This window comes from Salmo salar, chromosome ssa10, assembly GCF_905237065.1.
Source record: "Salmo salar chromosome ssa10, Ssal_v3.1, whole genome shotgun sequence".
Lineage (NCBI taxonomy): Eukaryota > Metazoa > Chordata > Actinopteri > Salmoniformes > Salmonidae > Salmo > Salmo salar.
The window spans coordinates 74,376,226-74,389,923 of NC_059451.1; the positions used below are offsets into that span (position 1 = coordinate 74,376,226).

Here is a 13,698-nt window from a genome sequence, read left to right on the forward strand (position 1 = left end):
CAATGAACAGCATTCTTACATAGGTATTCCTCTTGTCCAGATGGGATTCTTTTGAGCTAATTTTCTATAAGAGAAACTGGAGCTCATGCAGTAGAAAAATGTGAGGTGCTGGTACTCTGCTCCGTTGAGCTCCTGCCCAAGTCAAGCACTGCTTCTTATGCCTCACACAAATAGTCTACAGCTGTGTCTGTCCAGAGCTTAGTGGTGCTAGAGAGCCCAGAATATTTTATACAATGTTGCAAGGTCGCTAGCGCAAGTTTCGGGGCTGGACCCAACTTAATAGTTCATACAATGTTTCAAGTTCATTGCAGACAGGCCATGTGTAGCCAATGTGATTTATAGGATATTTATTTTCATCAGGATATTTTCTACCTGCAGGCTGCAACGTTTTTATTTGTTGGCTTTATGTAGGCTATTTTTACATAGTTGGCAATAGCAATATAAGTTCCTTTTTAGGTTTGTATCATTTTCATTTAAATTTGGATAGAATTTTGATTAACCACATGACAATGATTTTGAGATATGAAGACGTTATTATAAGTTCAATGAAACTGTTTCACGAAAATGTGCATATTAAAACAATAACTGGCATGCAGATCGGTAGAAATGGTAAGATAAATTGGCATTCAACATGAGAAAGGTTGCCGACTCCTCGTGTAGCCCATTACCGGCAACTTCAGGAGAGTAATGGCAGAATCTGTGAAAGCCAGCAGGAGCAGGAGGAGAATAGTTGGGTCAGGTTAAGATCTCTGGCGCCCTCTTGAGGCATTTGTTTTATTTTCTTAAGCTTAAAGCATCAGACAAGCTCAATGCGTATAGGTGATTTTATTAAACTACATCTATATATGTCTATATATGGAAAAAATACACGTTTAAAGATGCCGACCAATTGATTGGTCGAAAGAACAGACGAATTTCGGTCTACAAAGTCATGTCATATCACTAGCAGTTACTTTTCCTCACTTAGGATTCATTATGTTTCATAGACCAACCATCTATTCTCATATCATAATCCTCTTTTCTCATAAAGCAAATCCCCATTTAGGTGTTACCTTATGGCCATGGTAGGTATTGTCGGTTACACGCTAAGGTCGAGTCGCAAAGGGCACCCTATTCCCTATGTGGTGCGCTACTTTTGTCCAGGGTCCATAAGGCTCTGTTTTTAAAGTGGTGGACAATATAAGTAATAGGGTGCCATTTGCGGCACAGCCTCATCGTAAGGGGGGGCGGGTAATGCAGAGAGTAAGTGTCATCTGAATGAACAGTAATCCTTTGTGGAACCCACAGTAACCCACATTCTAATATGTGAAGTGTGTGTTTGTGTGTTTGTGTTGGTGCTTGTGTGGGTGCAGGCAGGTGGTAGTAGTAGTGTTGGTACAGTGGTAGGTAGAGGTGGTGCAGAGAGAATAGGGTCAGGCTAAGGGTTAAGCCTACAGGCTAATTATACAAGGTATTTGACTCAAGGCTTGGCATTGCCACTGCGATTGCCCTTCTCTATAGGATTGGCAGCTTGCGTGTGTGTGTGCGCGTGTGTGTGTGTGTGCGTGCGTGCGCGCACGCGCATAACGTACATTTGAGTGTGATTGTACCTCTTCCCATCCTCCTCCACCTCTCCATATTGTGGTCTGGTTCCCTGTTTTCCCCATAATGAAGAGGGATCTCTGCTGTAATGATCTGTGGCAGAGTGCCTTAACTACACCAAGCCACGGGATGCCCAGTAGCCTTTTCCACAGCTTGGCAGTTGGCCAAATGATCATATGGTCCTCTCTGATAGACCTCATCCAGTCCCCCACACACCTCCCCGGAGTACCTGAGGTAGACCAGAACTCCCTCAAATACACCAAACATGTTTGTCTTTTTTTGAAACAACATTTTTTTTTTTACCAAAGACATTTTGTATCCCCCGATTTTCAAAGAGTAGCAGGCCTCCAATTCAGCATGTGGCATAAAATACACAACGTATAGTGGTTAAGAGTTTGTTTTAAAGAGCGGGAGGCTGTAACAGTGTCTGTCTGGGGGTTTGATTATCTCCCCCCGTTACAGATGATATATAATGAACCAGCTGCTTGTGTGACGTTCTTGTGTGCTATTCTCTCTCTGTGCGTCCGGATGTCTTTCCAAGCCCCTCGGATGTCTTTCCAAACCCCTTAGATTCTCCCTGTTCGGATGCGTCGACAGCGGTGGGGGCCCGTGGTCAGACATACTAGGTCGTCCTCTCACTCTCTAAAGCACTCAGCTGTCGACCCCAGCAAGAACCCCCCCCCAACACCTCTTCTACCCCCTGTGAATCCAACCACTCCCACCCCAACCTCCTGTTACCCTTTGCCCCCCCCCTCCCACACAACAACACTTCTATTGTGTCTCCGCCTCACATGTGCAAACCGAATCCAATTGACTTTTTGGATGAGTGTGGAAGGGTGAGGTATTCTGAAACATGACAGGGGTGAGACCTTCTCTTTCCTTTGAGTTGTATTTGCACTGAGAGACTTCAGGTGGGATAAGCAAGTCATCTGGTCCTGGTGCGGAATGAGTGGAACGGTATCAAATACATTGAGAGAAAAAAAAAGGTTTTGCTCCGTTCCGGCTATTATTATGAGCCGTTCCCAGGACTACCCGTACGTAAAATGTATGCACCCATGACTGTAAGTCGCTTAGGATACAAGCGTCTGCTTGTATACAGTCGGGTCCGAAATTATTGACACCCTTGACACCCATCTTTATCAAGGTTGTCAATAATTCTGGTCCCCACTGTATAAGTCGAGAGTTGAGGGTTAAAAGCTTAGTATTAAGATTCTTTATACTATAATTGTGCTGCTGTACAACTGACGCCGTGATTGTCACGCAAATAACTGAGGTCTACCCAGAACAGGATGACGTTCGTTCACTGGGGTTCAACTTTACAGAAGGTTCAGCGAGAAATGTACTGTACAGTATTAGAACCGATTTGCCTCTGTCGTGTAGACTATGGACTCATGTCAGCTCCATACAAAACATTTCTATCTGCAACTGCCAATGTAGCCGCACCCAACGGGATGAAGCACAGCAGCCGTTTTATTCCAGAAAACTCTGTGCGCGTCCCAATTCCCTACGTTTCTACCCTTCTGTGCACTTTTTCACTTCCCTTCATATACCAAATCCAACGGGTTTCAAGTGCGTACTTCGGGAGAACGAATTGGAACAGGAAGAGAGTGGAAGTAAGAATGGCTATAGGGTGGAAGCTTGTGGGTCAGATGCTGGTCAATTGATGAGGTCATACAGGGAGGCTAGTATGCTGCTACCCCCTTCAACCAGCCCCCATCTACCCTCTCTGAAGGAGCAGCTTGCAGGCATTCTCCAATCATGGCCAACGTTTAGACCAGGGTGAAGTTGACACAAGATGCTGATCTTGGGTCAGTTTTGTATTTTTCCCACTAATGGTTAAGGTTAGGATTGGGGGGGGCTAGCTGACCCAAGAGCTGTACCTAGGAGAAACTTCACCCTGGAGCCCGTGGCTGGCAGCTAGAACGAGAGAGAGAGGCAGAGCAGGTGTCATCTGACAGATGAAAATAGTGTCTCTGTAATGGACACGGCGGTAACACACACAACACACATCTGACTTGGACTCTAATGGTTTTACAGCACTTAGCTCTTGTAGTGGCTAGCTGGCTTCAGTACACACATTTACTTGAATCCTTAGGCTACTTGGGTGTGTGAGACAGAACAGAGCTGTGTGTGAGGTTTGGTTGCTATAGGTTTTGTGGCTGTATCTCGGGGGGGGTGGGTGGTGTATTGTATGTTAGTGACTGTGCTGTATGTGCTAAAGAGAGGATCTCTCCTTTCCTCTCTGGCCTCTCTTGTGTTTGGACATATGTTGAGTTTTATTTCACTCCGACATAAATCCTCCTGGCCAGCTGTTCAGCCCAGCTGCTCTCTCTCTCTCTCTCTCTCTCTCTCTCTCTCTCTCTCTGCCTCTCACTTCACTCTCTGTCCTCTCGCTTTACTCTTTCTCTCCTTCTCTCCAACTGCAGTGCACATTGGGTACTGACCCCCCCCCCTTCTGAACTAGGTATAGTGCATGTGTCTGACCCGCCCTCCTAAATAAGAAGTGGACTAACATGAGATGGTAGCTGAGGAAACGTTGTTAATTCGTCGCTCTACCCACTCCATTAGCAGTGGCCGGGAAGAAGAGTTGATATTGCTCATTCGTGTACATTGACTGATTTAGACTTGGGTGGGGGATCTCGATGGTTATTTTATTTAAGCTTCAGTGCTGTAGGTATCATGCATTAACCGTTGGGAGGAATTCTTTTGAAACTAACCTTAAATTAGCGTTTAGGACAACTGCTAGTGTGTGTGCGTGCGTGTGTGCGTGAGAGATAGAGAGAAAGCAAGGGAAAGAGAGAGAGGAGAGATATCATTCTTATCTTTCCAAGTGGTGACCTCATGCTAGGCTACTGTAGACAGTAAAGGCTCGGCTCCTAAACTCCTGGCAGTGTCCTCCCTCCATGACTGTTGACGCTTGCCTGCCGCACACCATTACACGCCTGGGGTTTCTGTTAAACACCATAAACACTTGCTTTTGGCACAACGCTGAGACAGCCAGGTGATAAAAAGTCTGTTTACACCAAACACAATCTCTGATACTTGGCTGGCTGGCTGGGCTCCACAGATTTACAATGACAGCGTTGTCTGTGTGTGTGGTTTAGCACCCAATAGAAGCACCGTGGGGCTTTCCTCCCACCTTATTCTCCTCTTTCTTCTCCTCCTCTTTCTCCTCTTCTCCTACCTCTTCTCGCCCCACTCACTCCTCTCCTTTCTCTTCGTCCTCTTCCCTTCTTCTCTCCCTCTTCAATCCCTGCGTTTTTCCTCTTCTCCCTCTCTCCCCTTCTCCATCGTTCCCCTTCTCCCTCACTTCTCTGGACCTTGTTCACAAGTCGTTCATCATTTGAATATCCCCTCTACTAGAAGGAGAGTGAGTGTGGAATTTTTATCCAGTCCCCAATCTAAACAGCACTTGATCCCCATTCTGTAAGGTTAAGAAAGGAGGGAGAGATAGAGATCCATCTAGGGTTAAACACATCATTTCCTCCTCTCTTCTCCTCTCCATTCCTCTGCCTCATGCTCTTCCTTCCTCCTTCTCTTTTCAGATGTGTTTATCAGTTTGAGGGTTGTAAATCGTGGATAACTGTCGCACACACATGCGCGCGCACATAATATACACACTGTAAAACGTCTCCCTTTAAATGTACAGCATTATACTGGCACCAGAGTTGCCAGCTCAATACTGTAATGCTGTAAACGTACAGTGACATTCTCCCTAGTGCTGAGCGATTAACCACAATTTTGGTTTTTTAAACAACTGATTGGCCTAAGTCGGTTAAATTATTTGAATTCCATATTTTTTTTTTTCTTATTGTGAGCTCAATGCGCAAATTTCACAGTTTCTCTAAAGATAAATCAGGTCCAGCCTGAACTGGGCGATGTAGTAGGGAGTTGTAGTTTTCAGCAGGCCAATATTCTACATAGTTTAGTGCATCAAATGTGGTAATTAACTACAATGACCATAATCCATTGCACATCTACCTGTCTGGTCTGTGTTTTTTTTACGCCTGTTATTGGAGGAGACAGAAGAATACACAATCGTGAGGGGATATAGAGAGCAGCTGTAGCTTCGAGGGGTATCTCTACCTGAAAATACATGACCTAAGTGATTGATTGTTGGTATTCAGCAGTCATAAAAGTATCCCTTATTTACTTTGAAGATCTACAAAATATAGAGATGCGATGACTGTGAATTCAATTACAAAGTCATCAAATAAAACAACGGTTATATACACAACTGAAATATTTTATTAAAGTAATGTGAATAAATGATGGTTAATAAGTGAGTAATGGGCTGTCACTACCATCATGGGACTTTTTTTTTGTGTTACAGCATTCAACCCAAATAATCAAAACCGAAATCAGTGATTATGTTTTAATAATAGAACCGAAACCAAACCGACTTTAAAAAGCACTAATCGCTGAGCACTACTGAAATCAAAATGTAAGAAAACAATACATTTGTACATAAAATGTATTTATTCAAATTGGTAACAACATTAACAACAAATTAAACAACAGAATTGACAATAGAAGTATAAACAGTTAACACATATGTAACCAAAAAAGAGCATCATTACAACACAAATCTAAAAAATATTTTGTGTGGGGGAGAGAGAGGGACAAAGCGAGAGAGGGAGTTGAAATTGGGATTGGGTACAATCCTAGATCTATGATCAGGGGCAACTCCATTTGAAGAGCAGAGCATCCAGGAGAGAGAAGTCAGCACGGCATCAGGTGTTCCTCATGGGTCTCCATAACAATCCTCCTCCGTTCGGATCTTGTCAGCTCTTTTCACCCCCAGGACAAGCATAGAAAAATTCATAATAGAATCAGAGACCGAGCACACCTGGGCTGTTACTCTGTGGGTAAAAAGACAGGGGACAAGGGGACATGTCAAGCTGGTGTCGTGGGTGTGTGTGTACTTACCTCACTGTGTGTGTACTTACCTTCATTCATTCATTCATTCATTCAAACTCTGTGAGCTCTTGGTAGAATGGGGCAATGCAGCGGTTGAGAACAGCTGGCTTCCTCTGGGCCACCTTGTCAAGCACTTTGTCCCACCTTCAGGGTTCATCTTCTTGGGTTGATTTGAACTAGGAACCTGTACAGCCACACGACATCAATTGAGTCGTTGAACAAATACAAATAAGACCGCTATATAGACCTACTTCAAATCCTAGCTAACTAATAAAAACATTGCAATAGCCTTCACAATATCCCAGCTTATTTTACCAGACTCGCAACTTTTTGGTTCCTTTCTGTGCCACCGAACGTTTGCATTCTGCTAGCAAAGTGAACAGGTTTAGCTAATACTGTCACGTTATGAAACAGTGCTGTTTAAATTGAAGAGGCTATACGGACACTCCTGGCCTGCAACACTATGACGTATGTCAAACAGCTGAGAGCAGAGTGATCCAAATCACACAGAGTTGTGACAGCTAAGGAGCACACTGTGTCCCGGTGTTGTTGCCGTTCATGCTTTCCCCATTCAGTAGACTGTATGGTGACATCTAGATGGCTACCAATATTAGTTTATTTATTATGTAGGCTGTTTTCTTACTTGAAACATAATATAAACAATTGGCCATCTTACTAGCTATTGCCAGCGACACTGTGTTACAGCTGCCCAGTGTGGCAAGCACCTTAGGTCGGCAGGCACCTCAATACGACGCCGGTGCGCTGGTCATTAGCATCGACTTTAGCCGCTTGCGAGTAGTTTAACGGCCCATGGCTTGGTTCACGTGTAGAATGCGTCCCGTCAATCTGGGAAAAAAAACCCGTTGCAGCAGTAATAATATGGGTAATATCTTTTGAACTGCTAGAAACAAGCCATTTTCTCTGTAGTTATGGTGAAAACATAACGGTCACGAATCTGCGCTCAATATATTCTCTATGGCACTAAGAGGTGTATCTAAAAGCTTATCATCACAACAATTATTATCTTCTTTTTTTTCTAGGTCTCACAGCGAGATGTTTACGAGCAATTTAGAGCAGACTGAAATGGCTTGTGTCAATTTGCGCTAGCTAACTCAAACGTTAGCCAGCTAGCTAGGTTAGCTAAGAAAACATGCAGTAATTCAATGTTGGCTAGTAATAAAGAGACTTATAAACAAGTCAAGGTACGTACCCACCAGCTGCTGAAAATATGCTTCCACTTCACAGCCGTTTCAAGAAGATATTTACAAAAATAGTCTGAGCTTCATGTGTCACCTAACAGCATGAGGTTGGCGCCTGAAACTGATCATTTGAATCTACAGTAGGCATAAGCTGTTACTGTAAAAATAGTGTGTTAGAGTCATTTTTACAGGAGGCTTCCAATTACAGTTAATAACAGTACTTTTCAGCACTGTTCCCGTAATACAGTGCTATCTACAGCATTAATGCTGTAAAACAACATGTACAGCATTTTACTGTGCATTTTACAGTGTTTTACTGTTGAGATTACAGAACAGTCTTACAGTGCAGTTATGCACACATAAACACGCAGGTTTCCCTCGTACAGCGCCGAAGCACGGATGTAGAGTAAAATGATTAGATTGTATTTTATTCCCTAAGTGAGTCAATAAATCCTCCCTCTAACTCTGTTTTATGTGAAGCCTAGCAGACTGTGTGTGTTTAACTCTCATAGTTAAAATTACTACCAAATATAAACAGTACATATCAAGCTAGGCATACTTTCAGTTTGAGATTTTTTTTATTAAACGTTTTATTTAACTAGGCAAGTCAGTTAAGAACAAATTCTTATTTACAATGACGGCCTATTGGGGAACAGTGGCTGCCTTGTTCAGAACGACAGATTTTTACCTTGTCAGCTCGGGGATTTGATCCAGCAACCTTTCGATTACTGGCTCAACGCTCTAACCACTAGACTGTCTGCCTAGTGGTTAGATGACAAACAATCCACAAATTACGCAGGATTTTGACAGCAAAATTGAATCAACTATCTTGTTATTAGGAATCAGTCTTGGAAATTCCCTGTTTTGAGTATACAGGATGGGAAAGGCTTTTGGAATTACATTTTGAAAACCTCTTTTGTAAGCATTTACGTTCCGTTGCTGTTTGTTATGTGCTGCAAATGGCACCCTATTCCCTGGTCCAAAGTAGTGAACTATGTAGGGAATAGGGCACCATTTGGGACACATCCATTGCTTCCCTTTGTTGACCATTGTTCATGTTGATCCCATGTGATCCCGTGCAGCATGAACTTATTTACAATAATCATAATCCAGTGTAAACATGCTAGGCTTTAATGGGACTGAATAAGGGTATGACTCAAATGGTACCCTATTCCCTATATAGTGCAATTCTTTTTTTTTTACCAAGGCCCATAGGGCTCCAGTCAAAAGTAGTGAACTACATAGGGAATAGGGTGCCATTTGAGACACAAGCTAAGTAAATTGTGTTTCCCCCGACAAGGGCCTCATGACCACAATAGCCTACACGCACAAACCTCTCAAACCAAACATTAAGCCATTCACAATGCTCATATGCTTATGAATGCTGGTCCTTTTGTTAGGATCAAGTCTCACAAATGAGCCATTGTCCACTTAACTTTTTTTTTTCTAGAAAGCCTTTTGGGGTTTTTTGAATACTGGAAGCGAAAAATGCCATCCTGACTGCTAGACTCCGATCTCATTGAGGAATGAAACTGTTCTCATGGGGTTTACGACTGTGATAGGATCTCTGGAAGATAGATTCATGCACACAGATACACAAAAGCATGTATCCACGAACACACAAGACAGACACACACACAAGCCTCTTAGGGGTTATGTCAGGTGAAAAGTTTAAAACTGGGTGCATAGAGATGAAGGCTAAGCACAGTATTCTTGTCTTGCCTCAGAGAAACAAAAAAGTTCCATTGAAAGATTCAGAGTGGTGTATTAGTTCCCATTGCATTCTGCTTAGGGTATAACATGTGCCTTGTTTGAAAGAACCAAGTTACTGACTTGCGTGTTCCTCTCTCCTTCCGTAGAGTCTACCTGTGTGGAGACACTTCTGTCCAGGGACTGGAAAGACAGGAGGGACAGACTGAATGCCAGCGAGCTCCTAGGAGAGGTCAAAGGTGAGACGGCTGTTATTCACAGGCTGCCTCCCAATAATATCTCCTTTCTTCTGAAATGTGCACTCGTTCACAAATCTAAAAGCATTGGATGGTGGAGGTATGGACAATTGGGTGATGGTCCTGGTAGGTCAGAGTTTAATGAATGGAATGGTGGTGTGATATATTGTATATATTAAATGTATACCTACATTCAGATATACACTGAACAAAAATAGAAATGTAACATGCAACAATTTCAAAGATTTTACTGAGTTACAGTTAATATAAGGAAATCAGTCAATTGAAAAAAATGTATTAGGCCCTAATCTATGGATTTCACATGCCTGGGAATACAGATATGTTGCATATGTTGGTCACAGATACCTTTAAAAAAGAGAGAGGGGCGTGGATCAGAAAACCAGTCAGTATCTGGTGTGACCGTCATTTGCCTCATGCAGCGCAACAAATCTCCTTTGCATAGAGTTAATCAGGCTGTTGATTGTAGCTTGTGGAATGTTGTCCCACTCCTCTTCAATGACTGTGCGAATTTGCTGGATATTGGCGGAAACTGGAACATGCTGTCGTACACGTTGATCCAGAGCACCCCAAACATGCTCAATGGGTGACATGTCTGGTGAGTATGCAAGCCTTGGAAGAACTAGGACATTTTCAGCTTCCAGGAATTGTGTACAGATCCTTGCGACATACATGGGGCTGTGCATTATCATGCTGAAACATGAGGTGATTGTGGCGGATGAATTGCACTACAATGGGCCTCAGGATCTCGTCACGGTATCTCTGTGCATTCAAATGCCATCGATAAAATGCAATTGTGTTCGTTGTCCGTAGCTTATGCCTGCCCATACCATAACTGGACCGTCACCATGGGGCACTCTGTTCACAATGTTGACATCAGCAAACCACTCTCCAACATGATTCCATCTGCCCGGTACAGTTGAAACTGGGATTCATCTGTGAAGAGCAGTGTTCTCATTTAACGTGTCTAGAACATTAATATGCAATTTTCCTGCTACGCCACCATGTCAGTGAATGATTTCAGCTGCAGGCCTATTCCTACACTTTGCAGTTCAAAGTGCATTCTCAGCTCTGTTAAAAATACACTGAAGAAAAACTATGATATTTATCACTGTAACTCAGGAATAACATTAAAACAGAATAATATGGCCCACCAATATTACACAACTAACATGAAAACCCTAATTTAAACTTCTGAAATAGGTCAGATTAGAGAATAGTCAGATTAACTGGTTACTAAAATAGCAGTGCAGTTGGCACTCTTTTACTGAGTGCAGAGATGCATTATAGGTAATGAATGTGTAGGGGACTTATGAAATTCTACAGTGTTTGTGGCGCAGCAGAAAGATCAGTATACCCCCAAATCCAGAGGTTGTGAAATGTAATCCCTGGTGGGGTGATATTGAAAATCAGTACTAAGTGATCATGCCAAATGTAATCATTGATGAAATATTGTCATTGATGAAATATTGATGAAATATTTCTACGCAGTTTTAGCTGAACAGTTTACCACTAACATTAAAACACACATACCATTTACTTACTTTGCTTGTAATGGTTTGGGACACGTGACCATCACATGACAAAACCAACGGGGGACCATGACACAATGTCCAAAGAATGTCCTAAAAACATCCTCTGCAACCAACTGCAAACTGTACAAAACCTCCCAAGAACGTTCAGGGGTCCTTCAGGAAACTTTTACAAATACAATATAATGTAAGAACTTCTTATCAAGACAGAAGATTTCTCTTGCTTGGTGAAAGCTGTTACCAGTATGCATGTATTTATCCTTATATATAGGGAAACAGTCTATCCACACACTCCGGTATTTCTCACAATTGGTTGAGCAGTAAACCTTTTCCTGTCCAGGTTGTAATTGTAACTTTGAGTACATGTTCAAAAAAGCTGTCCACTTTCTGTTTGTATGTGTCAGCAATAACTTTTATGAGCCTATAAATGAGGTGGGGTCAATGTACTTGGTATTTTTTTGGTATTGGTATTTTATTAGACGTTTAATTAGACTTTAGTGTGGCTTTTGACATTATCGATCATAGTCGGCTGATGGAAAAAAGTATGTGTAATGACTTTACATCCCTTGCTATATTGTGAATAAAAGTAACCTGTCTAACAGAACACAGAGGGTGTTCTTTAATGGAAGCATGTCCAACATAATCCAGGGAGAATCAGGAATTCCCCAGGGCAGCTGTCCAGGCCCCTTACTTTTTTCAATCTTTACTAGCCAGTGTGTCTATGTATGCGGATGACTCAATACCATACGTCAGCTACTACAGCGAGTGAAATCACTGCAACAATTAACAAAGAGCTGCAGTTGGTTTCAGAATGGGTGGCATGGAATAAGTTAGTCCTAAATATAAAAAAAAACTAAAAGCATTGTATTTGGGACAAATCATTCACTAAACCATAAACTTCAACTAAATCTTGTAATAAATAATGTGGAAATTAGCAGGTTGAGGTGACTGAACTGCTTGGAGTAACACTGGATTGTAAACTGTCATGGTCAAAACATGTTGATACAACAGTAGTTAAGATGAGAAGAAGTCTGTCCATAAAAAAGCCTACTCTGCCTTCTTAACAACACTATCAACAAGGCAGGTCCTACAGGCTCTAATTTTGTTGCACCTGGACTACTGTTCAGTCGTGGTCAGGTGCCACAAAGAGATACCTTGGAAAATTACAATTGGCTTAGAACAGGGCAGCACTGCTGGCCCTTAAATGTACACGGACAGCTAACATTAATAATATGTATGGAAATCTCTCATGGCTCAAATTGGAAGAGAGATTGAATTCATCACTACTTGTTTTTGTAAGAAGTGTTGACATGCTGAATGCACCGAAGTGTCTGTTTAAACTACTAGCACACAGCTCGGACACCCATGCATACCCCACAAGACATGCCACCAAAGGTCTCTTCACAATCCCCAAGTCAAGAACAGACTGTGGGAGGCGCACAATATTACATAGAGCCATGGCTACATGGAAGCACCTGCCGATATGACTGGGCAATAATCAAGATGAGAATAAACTAGAGCCTGCAGGAGTTGCTTTGTGGAGTTTGGTGTCAAATAAGCAGAGTATCTCTTTATGACGGACAGACCTCTCCCCATCTTTACAATCATTGAATCAATATGTTTTGACCATGACAGTTTACAATCCAAAGTTATTTAGGCTTCTCAACTTGCTCAACAGCCACATTATGCATTATCAGATTCATCTAAGGTATAGAATTTAGGAAATTATTTGTACCAAATAGAATTGTTTTCGAGATGTTCAGGATTGGTTTATTACTGGCCACCCATTCTAAAACTAACTCCAACTCTTTGTTTAGGGTTGCAGAGATTTCACTAACTGTGGTTGCTGACATGTATAGTGTTGAATCATCAACATGCACAAGCTTTGTTTTAATGCAAGTGGTTGGTCATTAGTAAAAATAGAAAAGAGTAGAGGGCCAAGAGAGCGCCCCTGCGGTACACCATACTTTACACGTTTAACATTAGAGAAGCTTCCATTAACCTCTCTAGGGTCGGCGGGACGAAATCGTCCCACCTACTCAACAGCCAGTTGAATCCCGTGGCGCGTTATTCAAATACCTTAGAAATGCTATTACTTCAATTTCTCAAACATATGACTATTTTACACCATTTTAAAGACAAGACTCTCGTTAATCTAACCACACTGTCCGATTTCAAAAAGGCTTTACAACGAAAGCAAAACATTAGATTATGTCAGCAGAGTACCCAGCCAGAAATAATCAGACACCCATTTTTCAAGCTAGCATATAATGTCACATAAACCCAAACCACAGCTAAATGCAGCACTAACCTTTGATGATCTTCATCAGATGACAACCCTAGGACATTATGTTATACAATACATGCATGTTTTGTTCAATCAAGTTCATATTTATATCAAAAACCAGCTTTTTACATTAGCATGTGGCGTTCAGAACTAGCTTCCCCCCCTGCAAACTTCCGGTGAATTTACTAAATTACTCACGATAAACGTTCACAAAA

At 42.1% G+C, this 13,698-nt stretch overlaps 1 protein-coding gene and 1 long non-coding RNA gene across 8 annotated transcripts in view; one reads left to right on the forward strand and one right to left on the reverse strand.

Moving 5' to 3' along the window:
* The window catches only part of LOC106561060 (transcription factor SOX-6), a 146,934-nt gene that overhangs the window by 81,688 nt on the left and 51,548 nt on the right, over nucleotides 1–13,698 (forward strand). For all 7 annotated transcript variants that reach the window (XM_014124667.2, XM_045688091.1, XM_045688092.1 and 4 more), the window contains one exon: nucleotides 9,560–9,649. In XM_014124667.2, coding sequence (XP_013980142.2) covers nucleotides 9,560–9,649 — 90 coding nt within the window. The remainder of the gene's footprint in view (nucleotides 1–9,559; nucleotides 9,650–13,698) is intronic.
* On the reverse strand, nucleotides 6,046–8,214 carry LOC106561076 (uncharacterized). Its single transcript, XR_006756997.1, has 4 exons — nucleotides 7,712–8,214; nucleotides 7,227–7,347; nucleotides 6,531–6,685; nucleotides 6,046–6,443 (listed from the first exon to the last, which is right to left on the reverse strand). It is a non-coding gene; the product is annotated as an uncharacterized lncRNA (long non-coding RNA).